Genomic DNA, 19,645 nt, shown 5'->3' on the forward strand with positions numbered 1-19,645 from the left:
GTCAGCTCAGTCGGCAATTTTGTATAAAACAAAGGAATAGTAAAAAGCAGTGAATGGAATGATATCACCAGTCAGACTGATAGACAAAACCATATGCACCTGGGTGGGTGATTTCATAATACTAAGCAGCTAATCTGAACCATATGCATACTAAGTGGAGTCTGACAGGCATCAGCAAGTCCTTAGGGTTGTTACAGCAGGACAGTGGGGGGCATGAGAAAAAAATCAGGCAGCTTGCTAGTGGTGAGGGCAGCCACAGCCCAGCCCTACAACATTCGCCAACTTGTGCCTGCCCTTCAAGAGACAGCAGAAACAGACAGGGGGGTGCAGGAAGCTGTCAGCTACATGCACTAGCACATCTGACTGACCAATTTGACGGTGTAAGCAGCAGTAGCCAACAAGCACCAGGTGCTAGTCTGAGCACCCTGGCCTGGATACCAACTTCAGGACATAAAGGCAGCAACTGAATTTTCTGAATTTTTGTTTTACTACAGATTAGATTCCAAGAGACGCAGAGAAGTACTTAGAAATTATGTAAGTATTTAAACTAGGTTAGTAGGAAAAATAAATAAATAAATAAACTAGGTTAGGGAAAAACAATTTTTGAAGTATACCAGTTGCTTAAAGGAAAGAGAGAACATTCTTTTAATTACCTGAAAGTAACTTTACAAAATCACACATTAGTTAGGTCTTCCAGGCAAGGGAAAGTTCACCTTAAAGTCCACTATCTTCTGGAATTAACAATCAAGCAAAAATGAAATCTCTTGAATAACTTTACACCCAGCAAGATAATGGGACAGTGAAGCCTGTATTTGAAAAATTTTCTAAAATGTCACAGAACTGCACTAGTAAAGCAGCACATTTAAACAATCAATTTAATGCAAAGCAGTGCAGGACAAGATTTACTCTTACCCGTGTCCAGGAGTTCAGTTTCAGTTCTTCAGAATTCTGTGGTTCTTTATTAATCAGACAACATAAGCACCATAGTAGAATTTTTTGGCTTTCATCTGCAAAAAGAAAAACTAAAATTAGGTTTTAGCAAATACAAAAAGATAATCAGTATAAAAAATTTTTAAACATTATACTAAAGGAAATATATTTATCATATTTTATGAAAATATCAAACTACTAAAGTTACTGAACAAGCATCCAGGACCATGTGTGAAACTTTACTTTGCAGGGGTTTTTTATTCTTGTGGTTTTGGGATCACTTATGCTTAGCTCTTGTGTGGTCAATCCCTTTTTGATAAAGCCAGAAAAGAATGATGGAAATAACTAAAAGAACTGGGCTTTTCTCAAGATCATTTCTATCAAAGCATATTTCAAACCATTAGTAATTTCAACCTTTTTAAGGCAATACAACTGTTACAGATAGTAGTCTACATTTCTGTCTTACTCTTTTAATTTTCTAATTTCCCAAAATACCCTCACTTGTTAGAAAAAAATTTAACAAAATGATCATTTTAAAATATATTCTGTTTAGCACTAAATGGCTTGGATAAAATAGAAGCCTCTTACATGTTCCTCATTCTTTACTCTAAAATTGAAAACGTTACCAAATATGTATTGAAAACACTGAACTTGGAAATCTTATACTTGGCAAGAATATTTACTCAGTGAGCCATTTTCTTTTTCCTCTTTTGGTAACTGAGTCCATTCCAATTGGAGATTTCACAACACAACTGGGAAGCAAGAATGATGCCTCAAATGGAAGATGTCAGTACCTAAACTAGAGCCAAGAAACTATGGCCTTTATTGGACAGCCATTGAGTAGAAGAAGCTGAGGAAACCAAGCACCTGGACTCAATCCACTGCAGAATCACCTGCTGCCCTTGACCTTCTTACCTTCTGCAATCTCATAAACACAGCATTTCTAAGGGTTACATTAACAAGAAATAAGGAAAATACAAACTACAGCAAGCTACCTCTGCACTTTGAACCACACACCAAAGGACATTGATAGTAATTTTTAAACCCATTTTTTTCACCGTAAACATCATAAGTTTGTGCTCTTCTGGTAATACCTCTGAACAAACTTTATCAGGCATTATTCTGAGGGACATTCATTTTTCTTTTTCCTAGTTTTTATTAGCTCAAATACATCACTGGCTTGCCTATTTTAAGTTTATCTCACAAATCATGTAATTTAACTTTTGAAGGTCCTAGGATTCTTGAGGTTGAACCAATGTCACTGATTAAAACTGTGACTGTTGTACTTCCAATGCTTTAAATATTAGAATAAATTCTAATTATCTTCATGTCACAGGGTATTGGGCAGATCCCATGATATGCTTACTACATAAGGCTTCCCCTGTTAGAAAAAATGCAACCCAATGGGGAGCATTTCCAAAAAGCAGACACTCACCTCTAAGAGAGGAGGAGGAGGAGGGAGAGGAGGAGGAGGAGGGAGAGGAGGAGGAGGAGGAGGAGGAGGGAGAGGAGAAGGAGAAGACAAAGAAAGAAAATGTTATTTTATGGAACTTAAATCTAATAGAATCTAAAAATGGAAGTTTTCCCTAGGTGTTGAGTCTGCACATTTAGTTCAACAAATGTATCATTTTTTAATTTTTCTCACAAAAACAAAAAAGAAAGAGAGCAGCCAGAGAAATGTTCACCCAATCTTTAGGAGGTGTCTTACTTTGCTCAAAGTACTGAAATTCACTGAAATGTACTGCTAATGAGTTTACTTTGCTTTAGGTATTTACAGGTAGGTGCAAGCCATCACTTGCTATTCCTGAGTGCCTCCAACACTCACTACAGGGGAGAAGGCATCTGTCAGTCTCCTCCCCTAGATCCAGAGTGGACATCCTGCAGGGCAGTTAAATGAAATGGGAAAATGCCTGGGATTCATCATGCAAGCAGTCACTGACAGCAGATCTTCGTGCAAATTTGGATTCTAAAAATGAGTGGAAGGGAAAACAATATACCAACATACATTTGCCACCTAATATTTTATTTTACTTAAGTTTATTTATTTTGAGAAAGACAGAGACAGCATGAGTGGGGGAGGGGCAGAGAGAGAATCCCAAGTAGGCTCCATGCTCTCAGCACAGAGCCCATGCAGGGCTTGACCTCACAAAACCGTGACCTGATCATGACCTGAGCCAAAACAGAGAGTTGGATGCTTATCCCGACTGAGCCACCCAGGCGCCCCTATTTTTTGATATCTTGAATTAAAATTCCAAATGAAAAGCTAAATTAATTCTGTAAACTTTATATCTGTAATTTAAAAGTGTGAAGGTAGCATTTTTAAGACAATAAATATTTATTATTTTAAGCTGCCAAGCTTAGGTGCAAATTGTTATATAGCAATAAATAGCAAATAGTGAGGTTATAACTGTTACATGCTTAATCGTGAGGGCAGAACTAGAAACAACCGGCCAGAATTCCAAGAAGGTGAAATCTGTAATTTTATGCAGAGAACAACCCTGAATAAAAGGTGTACCCTCCCTTTCTATTATGTTTTTTCTGGTCTCTTTGTGGTGTCTTTACATTTCCAAATTTCCTCCTTCCTTATTGTCTTTATCTCTGATCCAATTCTCATTTAACATTACCAGAGGTTTACTTCTTTCTTTGATAGAAACTGTCACATTTCCTGTATTTAAAAAGTGATTTTGATAAAATTTAAAACCATAAGAAAAGATCCTTTCCTGGACAATGTCCAACTAGCAAAACAAAAGTAGCAACATAGGCAAGACTTGATTCACCATGGAGTTCTGTTGCCTGTCAGTCTCCACTAAGCTCAGAACCAAAGGCACACCTCAAGCAGGAAGCTCAAAGTTCAAAACATAACACAAGCTTTGAAACAAAAAGAGATGGAGAATTTGTTTCTGGTTGTCAGAGGGGCCCAATGTAATGAGGATAGGTGCTAAGGAAAGACCACAGACACTTACAAGTTTAAGGCCATAGGGATAAATCAGTCTAGCCTCTCACTTTTACAAATAAGGAATCTGAAACCTAGCAAGTCTGGCAGCTTGTCTCAGAAAAATCCCATCTCATTTACTGTCCCCTAAGAGTTGGCCCCAACTCAAACTCCTTTTTCTTTTAGCTCTTTGTTCATGGCTCCACAACACAAGCCATGGCTGAGTCAGGCTGATTCGCTGAGGTCTCTTTTCTGACTGGATGCTTCCAGTGGGCAGAAATTATGAGCCGTGTTTTCCTAGGCCTGGCATATTGGGGAACAAAAAAAAAAAAAAAAAAAAGCTTAGCAAATATCTGCCCAGTGAATATATACTTCATGTGAGGCTGGCTAGTGTTAAAGCCAGAACTAGACTACTTCAACCACAATGGTGTGATCCACAGGCCAGATCATCACAACAATGCAGGCTTTAGAGGGGTGGGATCCTGGCTTTTATCAGTTTTACATTATGGGGAAAGTGATTTACTTACTCTAAACCATAATTGCCTATCCTGCAAAACTATCAAGGACTCGGGGCACCTGGGTGGCTCAGTTGGTTAAGCGTCTGACTCTTGATTTCGGTTCAGGTCATGATCCCATGGTTTCCTGAGTTCGAGAGCCACATTCAGCTCTGTGCTGACTCTGCAGAGCCTGCTTGGAATTCTCTGTGTCTGTCTGTCTGTCTGTCTCTCTCTGCCCCTCCCCACCTCACACTCTGTCTCAAAATAAATACACAAAACTATCAAGGACTCAGATCCACTCTGCAATCCACAGAGAACAGTGCCTAGCACAACATCAGCAATGCCTCTCATTCCACTTCTTTATTGTATAGCACAAACTTCCCCACATCTTAACATTTCTGAATTAGAGTTGTATTCTACATTCACCATATACACTTAAAGGATGTAGTATTTATTTTTCTAAAAAGTGGCTATTCAATGTGTGAAGTATCTCACAATGGATGGTGCCTTTAAATGGAGGAAAGTCAACAACTTCTTTTCCTTTCTCCTGCCATTAATATCATTGGTCTAGCTCAGTGTTTTTCACATTTCTGGTCATGACCCATCCGGGGGGTTGTAAAAATAATTTGGGGTCATGAAGACTATTTTTAAAATAGTATAGTGAATGTGGCTACACAAAATCAAAACAAGCATCCTTTCATGAAATGTGTGTGTGTATACACGTCTGTGTGTATGTATGTATGCGTATATACATGTATACATGTACAGAAAATGTATTTCTGGTCAAGGATATTTGAGAAACACTGGCCTAGTCAAAATATATGAACTTAGGGCAGGTATGTATGGCCCTGGTGGGCAAATACAGTGATGACTCGGCCATATTAGATCAAGAACTTCAACAAGCTGGGGAAAGGTAGGGGAGGAAGCGTCCACTCAAAGGGGAAGGGAAGCAAGAGGACTAAGTGGAGAGGAAGAGGGACAGATGAGGGTTGGGACAGAGTGAGTGAGTTTGTGTAGTGCATCCATGTATATATGCTCCCGGGACCTAATGCAGCCCTGTCTCTTCCCCACTGAGTTCATGTTTCTTATAATTATTTATAATAGGCTAGGAAAGAGAAATTGTACAATTCTTTAAAATATCATAGGGTAATACTGACTTTGTTTTTTTATTCTCATCTCATTATATTATGCAATTAGTCTTTGACTTTAAACAATATGAAAAGTAAATATTAAACTAGCCAAGTCAAGGCAATAAACCTCAACTGTACACCTTCAGATGTGCCTCCTCCACCCTGTTGTAGGCCCTAGGATGACAAAAAGAACTAAAACCACAGTTCCTGCTCTTGAGAGGCATTCAGTCTTCCAGGACATCAGACAGGCAAACCAATAATTACAAAACAGTATAGTAAGTTTTATGGTTAAGGGGGATGTTATCAGCTACGAAGAGACTTAAAGAAGCTCCTAAAGCAGCCCCAAGCAAGACTATTTCAAAGAAAGTTTAAGAGGACAGGAGATGAGAACAGAGCTCCAAACAAAGGAATCACATGTTGCAGGCCCTGATATCATGTGCTTTCAAGGCACTGTTAGTAACTTGACCTGGCTACCATGTGTGTGGTGTGGTTGCAGAGGATTATATAGGAAATGAGGCTGGACAGGTAGACAGGAGGTCAGGGAAAGAACACCTCCCCCAATGTGTCCCCAGGTTCCTCTTCACCTTAGGTAAAACCAAAATGTTACCCCTAAATAATGTCAGGGCCATAGGAGGATTCAGATATTAAAGAATGACTTTACACATGGAAAACAGTAGTGTGCAAGTTAATGTGAAATTGTGAAACAAGAAATTATTTCATTATTATAACCATTTTATACTGAATTAAAAATGAAGTTATGATAATCATCTCGAAGAGTCTACTCTATAATATAAGGAGTCCTATTTTCTTACAGATCTGTGTGTGTGTGTGTGTGTGTGTGTGTGCGCGTGTGTGTGTGATTATCTATCCAAACATATATGGACAAGAAAAGGATGCTATCTTTCTAATGGAACAATGAATACATTTGAATAGCTGTTTCATAAAAAATAGGAGAAAATTTATAATTTGAAACTCTGTATTTTGTTAAACAATGCAAAGATTAAAATTATCATTAGAAGTTTATATTTTGAGAGGACAGGCTTTGGATTCTTACCAAATGCTAAAATATAAGGATTCCAACAAGTTTTTGCCAACAGTTGACCTATTGTGGGAAATCTTTCAATGATCATATTTGAATCCTGTAAAAGAAAGTTACGTTTTGGTCAATAAAAAGACAATATGCAACTTAGAAAGGTTGAACTGACACTACAGGTTGAGGGAGTTTGAATGTTTAGTATGTATTTTGGAAAAGTAGGAGATTCAAATAAAATTTAACAAGTAACCATCTTATTTCATCCTTAAACCACATCACCAAAACTAAAATGTACAGCACATTTATGTAAAATCTTGATACAAATTAACTTTATTTTACTCATACTTAGGAAAGGTCAATTTGTTTAAAAATAACAAAGACTGCATAACAGTGAACAAAATATTGTGAGCAATTAATAGTTCTATGATCCCATGTTTTCAACCTGGTTTTTCACTCTAACATAAGAGAGATTCCTAACTCAGCTTCACTAGGGCTATTTCAAAGAAGGTTTGGGAGGACAAGAACTCTGGAACTTGTAAAAAGAAATAAAAGCAGCCCAAGCATAAAGATATATATCTCTGTTCATTACCATTTCAGTTGCTACATGCTTAATGACATCATACTTAATCTACAACAACCTAAAACCTGAGATGAAAAAGATCAACCAAATAGAAAACAGCTTAAGATTAAAAAATGTACATGCTGTTATACAACTGGCCCTCTCCCCACTTCTTTACCTCTCAAGAAAGTTCAAAAATAAGACCTAAATGAGGTAACATGTACATAAGCTGAAATGTAAGCTGCTGTACCAATAAATTCTTCACATTTGTCTTAGCATCAAGGCCAGCCCTAGACTTTCTGGGACCAATTTAAAGCCAAGCTGCAGAAGTCGAATTATAGAGAAACAATTTTAAAAGTTAGCTTTGGTTGATCACACAGACCATATCTTTCCTTCTAGTTGCTAAAGACATATGAACTCATATCATCAACATGAATAATTCTTAAAATTTCTGACTTGCTTCTTAGATTAAGAGAAGAAAAATGTAACACAAGAACACTTACATTAAATGACAATTTTGCTTCTCATTTTGAAATTACAAAGTAGGTGTAAAACAAATAATATTTTCATAATATGAAAGCATGTTAATTCATAAAAATATCCACTGAAGTAAAAATGAGAAATCATGTCAAAATGAAAATATATCAAATTTTGAACAATACATTATACAACAATAGTGAAGATACTCAAAATCTTAATATTCACCAGAAAAGACCACTTAAAATATTCATAAGAAGAGATCTTAATACCTATTACCTCTTAGTAGAACCTTATCTAGGACAGCATTAAAGAACAACATAAAGAAGCATTTCAGAAAACTTTTCAATATTTAATAGATGCAAAGGTCTTTAAAAGAATCCCAATTCTTACCTGACAACGATTGTCACAGTCTTGTTTTTTTTTTAAAAAAACACAACTTTACTGGTCAGGAAGTCTCATGTGACAATGTAATTAATCAAGAAGAAAAGACTGAAATCATAAGAAATCAGAGATAAGGAAACCATCCTGTCCATATCACTTACAGGTAATTTGTCTTTCTAATCCATCAGGTCAATACTACAAGTTCCTGACCCTAGATAACATTCAAGCTTGGTGAAATGTAGTAGAGATTCATTATTTTGGTCTACTACCTACCATCTCTTTCAAGACTTCATACATCTGCCTCAGGAATTCCTGAAATCGAGGCAGATGAAGGCAGGTGTCTTTCTGGGTTTCCAAAGTGGAGGCCTGGTCCCACAAGGAAAGTTTCTGCATCCAAAATTGGTAATCAGAAGAAAAGCCTACTGAATCTTGAGCCATCTTGGAAAAAGGGAAAAGGTGATGTATCTTCACAGCAGCCCGCCAAGCACTGAAGGAAACAGTGGGCACACATCAAATCTATAAGAGAGGGGAAAAATGAAACATTATTTAAGGGATTTTTATTGGTGACTTCATGTTCTACTGACAAGTGAAAGGGGGAGTACAAGGGACTAAAGTAGCGTGATTTTATGGAGTCACCTTTGAATTATTTTAAAATGTGTCACCCAGCTGTAGCTCCAATTTTTACCATCTGAATTTTTTATCAGAGTGATATTACACTAGAAGTCATTATACTTTCAGACACATGCTAATTATGCACAAAAAGCACAGCTGATACTTTATATCTTCTTTTCAAGATAGAGCTATTTTTAAATGTTCTGAACATGAAGTTCATTTGGATATTTTAATGTAATGGGAAATCAAAAACATCCATGTGTGTTAATAATAGTCTATGTCTAAAAAATGTTTTTGAAGTTCCCATGTTTTATATGCATTTCTGGCTTCTCATTTACGTGTTAAAAAAAATCTCTATGCATTACTGTCCACTGACATTTCTTCCCAGTTTCTCTTCATTTTTTAGAAAAGAGTAAAATAATTCATTCCATATGGATCAATTTGAACAATCTATTTCATTAAAGACTAGTGTTTATGCTTGATCTCAATTCTTTCACGAGAAGAAATACTTTAGTGAAATATGAAAAAATGCAATTATTGAGGAGGTGTACTAGTCCTACATGACAGAAAATAGCTCATAAACTTGACCTACCACATGGGAAGTACATGTTAAAAAGAAGAGTGGAGTTGTGAAGTGAGCAGGCACCTCAGGCAGAGCTAGGTAAAGAAACCGCAGGTGCCCCCCCACCATCCCAGCTCCTCACCGTCCTCACCTATAAGAACCACACCCGGCAAAGAAGGGAGGGCTGCTTCTCATCAGGTGCAGGCTTTTACAAGTTCTCCTACTTTCTAGGGGTAGGGGTGATACTCAGTTTTCTGATTTCAAAAGACAGCTCTGCAAATGGTGAGTGAGTTCAAATTCTCAGCAGCAGTAATTAACAGATAAAATGGTCCCAATTAAGTGCCAAAAACATCAACAAAGGGAGTTTCATTACTAAATAAGAAAGCAAAAAAATTTAAAGAGATCATAAAATTTGGTTGCAGTGCAAAAAATTTGAGACCAAGTACTAAAAAAATTGTACTAAATGGTACTAAAAATTTAGTTTTATAAAGGACCATGAGGTAAAAAAAAAAAAAAAAAAGGTTTAGCAATAGTGACAAACGGCACATAATAGCCATGAATCTAGGCCTTCTCCCTGATTCCTCCCTTTCTCTCACTGACTTCCTGATCTAAGCCATCAACACCTGTCAATTCTACCTCCAAAATAAATACATGATCTCACTCAGCTTCATCCACTTCTTTCCAGCTCCACTGCTGCCATCCTATCCTATCCCATCCCATCCCCATCCCCATTCATTTCTTCCCTAGAGGCTTCTACCTGGTCCCACCTGGCCCTCTGTAATTTATTGTCTACAGTCAACAAAACCAACTTTCCCAAAAGGAAATCAGACCCAGCACGCTCCTGCTTAAAACCTTCCCACCCCAACTTCAATAGCTCCTTGAAAGAAATCCCAACTCCCTGTAGAAAAGACCCCAGCTCCTTGTTGGAGTCTCTAAAGTCCTGCAAAAACATGGCCCACACCCTCCCATTTCCCATGCTGCCTCTCCTCTGCTGCTCACTGTCCAGTCCAGGCCTCTCCTCTGTTCCACCAACACAGGGAATCCTTCCCTGTTTCCGGGGTTTTCTGTTGATTCCTCCACAGCTCTTATCACATCAGTAATTATCCTGGACATTTATTTGCTCATTTAGTTACTGCTTCTTCCACCAGTATATAAACTCCCTGTCTCTTAGAATTTAACATGGGCCTGGGGCACCTGGGTGGCTCAGTCAATTAAGCGTCCAACTCTTAGTTTCAGCTCTAGTCATGATCTCACAGTTCATGAGTTCAAGCCTCGAATCCAGCTCAGAGCTTGATTGGGATCTTCTCTCCCTTCTCCCTCTTCTCTCCCTTCTCTCCCTCACCCCCCCCCCCACCACCTCAAAATAAACAAACTTACAAAAAAAAAAAAAGATTTAACACATGCCTGGCAAACAATAAATACTGAGTAAAGAAATGAATAATTCACTGATATTTTTCAAAGTATAGTTCTAAACTGCTATAACAAGATAACAAAATGCTTTTCCAGATAGAGCAATTAACTTTTTAAAAGATAACTTCCCCAGAAAAAAAATTTTAAAGGCATATCTATGGGAAACTTAATTACTAATATCCCATTTTATAAATATAGTAATAGCTTTTACATACATACACTTACTATGCTCTTGACAATATATTAAATGCTTTATGCACATTAGCTATGTTAATCCTCATAGCAACCCTATGAAATGGGTACTATTATTGTCCTCATTTTACAGAGGCACAGAGAGATTATGTAATTGCTCAAAGTAAGATTATGTAAAAGCCCAAAGGAAGTAACTGCTAGTAAATAGCAGAGCTACAGGTTGTGGGATTTGAATTTAGAGAATGTGGCTCTAAAGTCTGTGCCCTTAATCAAAGAAATAAACTGAAGAAACAAATTAATGAATTTCGTATATATTTCATACAGTTCTAGATGCAGGTCTGTTTAGATATTTGGGGGCACTAAACTGAAGACCTTTTTGGTAGAGGTGACAGGAAACAAACATTATTTTATTATAGCCAAATTACAAACAACATTTTGCCTAGCAATGGGGATGCATCTGATTGTTTTAAATGCAAACAGTTTTAGAGATCATGTAGTGCAGTGGTCCTGATGGGCTGTTCCACAGCATGTCTAGGGGGGAGATGGTGATAGCTGGGAAACAAGTGGTGCCCTGATTGTGAAGGCTAGCAGTGGGGGTGCTGCTGACATTTAGTGCCCAGAAGCCAGGGATGCTGAACATACTGGCAATACTCTGGGACAGCAGCTCACGAAGAGAAATGGTCTTCCCCCAAAGGCCAATGACAACCCTACTGCTGACCTAATCTGAACACTCTGGAATGGGGCATCTGTTGATTGGCTGGTTGCGTATTCCTCCTCCCTTCTTTCCCTTGAGGAAAGAACCTCTCCTCCCTTCTACAAGTCTTGATGAGTCTATTAATCAAGGCACGTTGTGGCATCAGCCAAGAGGTGAGGCGGTGATTCAAGTTAGGCAAACCAGACTCTGTGCTGGGAATCTGAGTCTTGAATATATGGACATAAGGATGGAACTAAGTCATTCCAAAGACTCTCTTAGTCTAGATCCCTAAGGCTACCCTACATCACGTCCTTAACAAGGTATAGTTTTAAGCTCTCTCTTTTTTTTTTTTTTTGAGATTTTATTTTTAAGTAATCTCTACACCCAACAGGGGGCTCCAACTCATGACCCCGAGATCAAGAGTCACCTGCTCCACCAACTGAACCAGCCAGGCACCCTTCAGCTCTCTCTTTAATTCTGTCCACTACCCAGGGGCTTGCCACAAAATCCTTTTTTTATTTTTTCTTAAATTAACCACCATTGACTTCTGTGATTTAAAAAAAAAACTCACAAATTAATATCGTCTAATATATACTGATACAATATCTAATACAAACCAGATAGTGGGCTGCAGGCAGCAAAACTTTGAAGAAAGAAGGAGAATTTAGAACTGGTTACTGGCCCAAATCATGGAAAATGGCAGGGAAACTTCTGTTCATATTAGGGTATTGGAAACCAGAAGTCCATGGAACAAGAAGGTAATGTAGATCAATGAGGTATTGCCTATGATCAGGGCCACTACCTCATTATACTCTTCTAGTATAAAGTGAACCCAAGCGAAAGCCACTGGATTATCAAAAAACAATGTCTGGTGATTTGCAGAAAACCCCACTTCTCCAACCAAGGGACCAGTGAGTCTTAGTCAACGATATTAGGCTATCATAAACATACTCAAATGGTGACTCCAGCTCAAACTGCACTTTCAGATATGGATCCCAACTGGATCAAATTAAAACCACCCTAGTCACCTAGAATGCAGTTATGAAGCTGGCAGTAAATGTATTTCTCCATAAAGATAACCAGAAGATATGAGAAAGCAGTTCACTTTTAACTCCCTTGGAGGTATCAACTCAGGACACGGTGTTACTACACTGGTCTACCACAGTGAAGTTAGCTGCTAACAGAACCTGGAAACTAAGGAGACATAGGTACCTTACATGTATTCCAGATGGTGGGATATAAATCCCATAAACATACAGGGCCTGCCATTTCAGGAAGTCTCCTGTGATCCAATGGTCCGTGCCAAGTCAGGATATGCCCTTTAAAATAATGATAAACAACAGACTAGTGCCAGTGGTTGCCTCCGATGTGGAGACCTGGGTAGCTGAAAGACAGGTGCAGAAAAGAAACTTGGGTTTTACCATACACCTTTTTGCACCTTTTCAATTTAATTCTATGTATACTAATTACTGACTCAAAATTGTAACCACGAGCAAACAAAAAAGAAAGTGAATAATTGCTATACCTCACACCTGCTAAGAGGCAAAACATTTGGCTGATATATTTGGGATTCTGAACATAAACTGTCTGGGCTTTAGACTGTTTATCTGCTTTTACCTACTTGTCAGGCAATGAGAAAATATGGGAAGGGCCCAGAGCAAGAATCACTGTACAGCTGGTCCATGCTGAAGCGCTCTGCCACTAAGCACATATGACCCAGCAGATCCAATGCTGCCTCAAGTGTGTGTGAAGATCTGGATTCTGTGAAGAGCCTACAGCAGGCCTCAGTGACTTGGACTGATCGCTCAAGCCACAAAGCCGGGTGTGCCCAGCAGCACTCCATCATAATGTGCAAATTATGCCTGCTTGGGCAAAATGCACAAGTGAGGTTTTTGGATGCTATCTGTATGTCTTGCTTTCTGTGTCATATACTGTTTTTTAAATTCCCTTCCCTTTCATTTTTCCCTCTCCTACTAGTGAACCTAGAGAGTATATCATTAGTAGATAAATTTTCCAAAGTCTATAATTGACAGACTATAACAGAGATAGGAAGAGGCACTGACATTATCCAGAATTCCTGGACCTGAAGTCAGAAGCATCAACCAGGCATTACTTCAGATTATCTCCCTTTTCGAAGGAAAAGCTAAATTATGTTAGTTGGAAGTGTTTTAAAAATTCTTTGTGTAGAAAGCAGTAGGTCTGAGTGTACTGAGTAACCAACAAGTGAAAGGTAGTGGAGTTCTGTGGTTTTTGCCCACCTAGCACCCTTTTCCTGTTCCTTCAATATGAGCTCACCCTACTTTTGCTTCTTCCTTTTCCTTCTTCCTTTCCATACAGTCTGAGACTATGGATCAAGGTGTCCACACAGGTCTAACAGATAAGACTAACAGGAAAGAATGCTGTGCAAATAAAATGAAGTTTGTCTCTTTTTCTGACACCACTCATACACAGCAGACTTTTACCCAATAGAGAGAACAGCTTATGATGGTCTCACTTAAAGCACAGGCTATGTTATAAGCGAATTTTGTTTATGATGTTTCTTTCTCATAACTATTTAATGAGTATTTTTAAATTTACCAAAAAAGTAGACAAAACAGCCAAATGAACTCCTATGTATCCATTAACTAGTCCAAACAATTATAAAAAATTTCCATTTTAAAGCACATCACAGACATCACACCACTTTATCCAAAATACTTTGATTTCTCTTTTTTTCTAAGGATTTAAAAAAAAAAAGAAACCTGAGTACACTCTTTCACACCTAATAAATCCAGCCAAATAAACACAATAAATATCATCCAATGGCCCATCTATGTTCAAATTTCTTTAAAATTTTCCTTCATAATGGGTTGTTTATATTATAATCCAAACAAGATCCACACATTACATATGGCCAGTATTGATATTTCTCCTTTAATCTGTAACAAAATAATGTAAAAATAAGTCTCCCTTAATCTGTAACAATTGCCCCTCTTTTATTTTTTAATCTTTTCATATCATTTATCCCCTGAAAAAAAAAACCAAGCAATCGAAAAGGCTAATAGAATCCATTGTATTGACTAATAGAACGTTTCATACTTGTGTATTTGGCTGATTGCATTCCTGTGGTGTTAGCTTGTTTTGCTCTCCCCTATACTGCGTACAAACTGAGAGCACAATTTAGGGGTTTTTTTAGATTCAGGGTCAATCTTTTTCCAAGAATACTTCATTTGTAGTGGTGTGTCCTTTGAATTAAACAGATCAGCTGTTTCAGGTACTGTCAACCTAATCCATCCATTATACTTTCCTTTCACTATCAACTCTTTCCTGAATGGTCTCAGGATCCACTGATGATCATTTTAGATGCATCAGGGGTTGAAAAATAGTGATTTTCTAATTTTATCCATTGGCTTATTTTTATGATATTTCTAGATGTATAGAACCCTTACAGTTGTAGGTAGTAGGAATAACAATCTTTTCCTATGGAAATCCAATGTATGTCTGCCCAACCCCGTGAAACTGCCAAAAGAGTTGCTAACTTCACTGACTCAGTAGCATAGGCCCTCTTGCAAGTTCTTGGGTCTCCCCTAGCTTCTCCAGAAATGGCAAATTGCCCTAAGGGTGAAAAGCTGCTAAAGAATGTCTACTCAGTGCTCTGCACTTCCCTTCACTGTCAGGGTCTTAACCCCTTGAGTACTGGGCATCTCTGCAGTTTTCCCATGGCTTCAAAAAATGTTTTATCTGGTTCTTCTAGCCACTCTAAAAAGCTGGAAGTAAAAGTCTATGTAAGTTTTCTTGATTAACCAGGATGGGTGAGGTAAACAAAAGTACAGAATATATTTAAGTGTAAACATACTTAGTAAAATTGCATCCAATTTCAGTTCTACTTCAGATAACGGTAGACTCTGTAATTGAAACCAACCTTCCTGATGAATACTATTTTATATGGTTACATGAAGTATGGAAGTGTAATAAAAAAATCATCAAGAGGCACCTAGGTGGCTCAGTCAGTTAAGCATCTGACTTCGGCTCAGGTCATAATCTCACAATTCATGAGTTCAAGCTCCACGTCGGGCTCTATGCTGACAACTCACAGCCTGGAGCCTGCTTCAGATTCTGCATCTCTCTCTCTCTCAAAAATTAATAAACATTTTTAAAAAATTTTAAAAGATCAACAAAGAATCAGAAAGACAGTGTTAAATTATTTGAGAAAGATCTTGACACATGGGGTTATACAGGCCTAGGAAGGCATTTCTGATCCTGAAGAGGTGGTTAAAGGCAAAAGTTAAAAAGCTTTTTTTGCAGGCATTACTTGCCTGAAAGTAAAAGTAGGAGCCCAGGCCTACCAAAGTGAGGTCCTGGTAAACCACCCCACACTTAGAGTTGGTGCCTATGAGGGTACACCCTGGGAGGATAGGTGAAACCAGAAATGAACCAACCTGCGTATACGCAGTCTAACTATGAAACTAAAGCTAAACTAAGGTGGTCCCTGGTTTCTAGGTCTGCTGCCAGGTGCCTGGAAGATGCAAACAAAAATCCTCTCTGAAGGAAAATAACTTCAAGGTTTCTAACTATTTCTAACTATTTCTAAAAATAATTTTTCAAGTTTTATTTACTTGTTTTGAGAGACAGAAACGGCAGATGTGGGGGAGCGTAAGAGACAGAGGAGACAGAGAATCTCAAGCAGGCTCCATACTGCCAGCACAGAGTCCTATGCGGGGCTCAAACCCACAAAACCTTGAGATCATGACCTGAGCTGAAACCAAGAGTCAGATGCATAACCCACTGAGCCACCCAGGTGCCCCCCAAAAATAATGTTTCAAATACAACAAAAATTATATAATGAAAGACAATCAAGCACACAGGAAGAAAAGAACACACAAGAAAGAACCCCAATGGAGGATAACAAAACAAAACAAAGAATACAGTAGAAGTTCTAAAACTGGAAGAAAAGAAAAAAGGAACTGAAATTAAGAATTCAACAGATGAAGAGGCGCCTGGGTGGCTTGGTCGGTTAAGCGACTGACTCTTGATTTCAGCTCAGGTCATGATCTCATGGTTCATGGGTTTGAGCTCCACATCAGGTTCCACACTGACAGCATGGAGTCTGCTTGGGATTCTCTCTTTCCTTCTCTCTGCCCCTCTCCCGCTCACTCTTTCTCTTAAAAATAGATGAATAAACTTTAAAAAAAGAATTCAATACATGGGTTTAATAGCTGATCAGACCCAATTGGAAATAGAATTAATGGACTTGGAAGATACATCAGAAGAAACTACCCAGAATTCACATGGAAAGTAAAAACAATGGAAAACACAGAAGAATGGTTAAGATACATAAAAATACAGCAAGATGGCCAGAAAACATACCTTCAATACAGTCAAAGGGGGAAAAAAAATGGCCAACCTAGAATACTATATCTAACTAAAATATTCTTCAAGATAAAGTGAAATAAAATCTTTTGACACATTGAGAGAGTTTGATGCCAGTAAGCCTAATCTAACTAAAGGATGCTCTTCAGGAAAATGGAAAATGATCCCAGACAGAATTCTGCAGGCATAAGAACAAATGAAAAACAACAAAAATGGTAGATACATGAAAAAATTTAAATTAACATTTATGATATAAAATAAGAATAGTGTCATTGGGGTTTTTAAATATATACAGAAATTAAAATATATAAAAGCAATAGCATACTTGGAGAAAAATAGAGTCAGAGTTCTAAAGTCCCTGCATTTTCCAGGAAAAGGAAGATAAAAGTGTTAAATAATTCAAGTATGCATACTATAATTTCTAGGATATCCACTAATAGAATATCAACAGGTAGTATATAATTTCCAAATTATCAAAGGAGAAAAATTTATAGTAAAAAAATGGCAAGATTGGAGAGAAAAAGGAATACAGAATGGACAAGATTTAAAAAACCACAGGGGTGCCTGGGTGGCTCAGTTGGTTAAGCATCTGACTCCTGATTTTGGCTCAGGTCATGATCTCACAGTTGGTGGGTTAGAGACCCACACTGGGACTGTCTGTGCAGAGCCTGTTTGGGATTCTCTCTCTCACTTTGTCTCTGCCCCTCCCCACTCGCGTGTTCTCTGAAAAAATAAGTAAATAAACTTTAAAAAGAATTTTTAAAAAGTGCACAGTAAGATGGTTGATTTAAACTGATTACTGATAAATTACTGATAAAATATATCAGTAATTATACAATATGCCAATGACTTAAATTCCCAAGTACATCCCAAAGATTATCAGGTTTTTCACTTTTTAAATTTATTTTTTATTTATTTTTTATTTTTTTTATTTTATTTAAGATTTTATTTAAATTCCAGTCAGTTAACATACAGGGAAATAATTAGTTTCAGGTGTCCAATACAGTGATTCAACACTTCTGTACATCAGCTGGTGCTCAGCATAAGTGTACTCCTTAATCACCGTCACCTATTTAACCCATCCCCAACCCACCTCCCCTCTAGTAACCATCCGTTTGTTCCCTGTAGTTAAGAGTATGTTTCTCAGTCTGTGTCTCTGTTTTTTTCCCCTTTGCTCATTTGTTTTGTTTCTGAGATTCCACATATGAGTGAAATCATATGGTATTTATCTTTCTCTGACTTATTTTGCTTAGCATAATACTCTCTAGCCTGCAAATGGCAAGAGTTCATTCTTTTTCATGGCTGAGTAATATTCCAGTGTGTGCATGTGCGTGTGTATGCGTGCGTGCGTGCGTGCGTGCGTGTGTGTGTGTGTGTGTGTGTGTATCACATCTTCTTTATCCATTCATCAATTGATGGGCACTTGGGCTGTTTCCATAACTGGGCCATTATAGACAACGATATCAGTTTTGAATTAAAAAAAGAAACAACTACATGTTATAAAACACACATCTAAAACATAAGAATATAGTGATTCAGAGAGGCTAAAAGGAAAATAGGAAAACAACAACAACAACAACAACAACATACAAACCTAACCAAAGGAATCAAATAAAAAAACAGTATCAATTCAAATACACTTTGGGGCAAAAAGAATTACCAGAGGTAAAGAGGGTCACTTCATAATGATAAAGTGTTCAATTCACCAGGAAGATTAAACAATTGTAAATTTGTATGCTCCAGTAATATGGAAATATAAAACAAACTATAAAGCTCAAAATATAACAGAAATTGATGTAACTATAAAAATAAAGTATTCCATTCATACTGGGAATTTTCACACATCTCTCTCAGTAAATCATAATCATACAAAAATCCACAAATTACAAACTCTCCCTCAAAGAACACTCCAAGCTTGTTAAGTGTTTATGAACACTAGCAGAATGTTCACTGCGGCATTGTTCATAACAGACCCAAATTGAAAAGAACCCATATGCCAGTCAAGAGTAGAATGAATAAACTAAATGTGATATATTCATATAAGGGAACTCTATGCAGCAATGACAATGCAGGACCTACCACAGGCATAGAGATGAATTTTCAATCATAATGTTGAGAAAAAGAAACCAACCCATAAGAATATATAAGATGTGATTCATTTACATAAAGTTCAAAATCAGGTAAAACTAAACTGTAGTGATTACTCTGAAAAGTCAGGAAACCTATTACCTTTAGAAGAAGAGAAGAAGTACTATCGGGAAGGTATACATGAAGGGCTCTCAAGATGCTGGCAATATTCTATTTCTTGACCTGGATGCCACTAACGTGTGTGTTAACATTTTAATAATTAAAAAACTGTAAGTCATGTTTATGTGCTTTCCTGTATGTATTATTTTCCATTACACACACACACACACACACACAAATTCTCTAACTTCTAGATATACATTTACCACACACATATTACCTCAAAAGAAAAAATAAAAGCTGTCATGGCTTATAAATGCTAATCAATACATAAAATACTTGATGAATACAATTAAAAATTTTAATTACCAAAAAATTCTGTAAGTATTTTCTATTTTCTAGCTGAGTCTCTGAAAATATTACAACTATCAGAACTGGCCAGCGATACAAACCTAGGGTTTGTTTTCTCTTCTTCCTTCCCATCCTCAAATAACGGCTCCATCTTCCTAGCCCCGGCTCCTAGGAGAAGTAAATCCACAGGCTTCTCTATCTGCTCCCACTTTCCCCAAGCTATGTGGCTACTGCTTTGCCCTGAGAGGGCTATTGTCATAAGGAGGAAGAGACATCCAATTCATCACTCAGGGAAGGATAACTAGTGAGAGGTCTGTACTCAAGCAGATAAAATAAGGCGGTATCC

At 37.5% G+C, this 19,645-nt stretch overlaps 1 protein-coding gene across 5 annotated transcripts in view; it reads right to left on the minus strand.

Annotated features, from left to right (window-relative positions):
- Positions 1-19,645, minus strand: part of FANCC (FA complementation group C) — a 278,492-nt gene that overhangs the window by 173,591 nt on the left and 85,256 nt on the right. For 4 of the 5 annotated variants that reach the window (XM_019423448.2, XM_019423449.2, XM_019423451.2 and 1 more), the window contains 3 exons: positions 8,216-8,458; positions 6,544-6,628; positions 913-1,007 (listed from right to left, as the gene is read on the minus strand). In XM_019423448.2, the coding sequence (XP_019278993.2) occupies positions 913-1,007; positions 6,544-6,628; positions 8,216-8,380 (345 nt within the window). In that variant the 5' untranslated portion in view covers positions 8,381-8,458. Of the gene's footprint in view, positions 1-912; positions 1,008-6,543; positions 6,629-8,215; positions 8,459-12,624; positions 12,812-19,645 lie in introns of those variants that run through there. The other variant, XM_019423450.2, reaches the window with a different exon arrangement.

The sequence above is a fragment of the Panthera pardus genome, unplaced genomic scaffold (genome assembly GCF_024362965.1).
Source record: "Panthera pardus isolate Hobbes unplaced genomic scaffold, ASM2436296v1 HiC_scaffold_20, whole genome shotgun sequence".
In the NCBI taxonomy this organism is placed as follows: domain Eukaryota; kingdom Metazoa; phylum Chordata; class Mammalia; order Carnivora; family Felidae; genus Panthera; species Panthera pardus.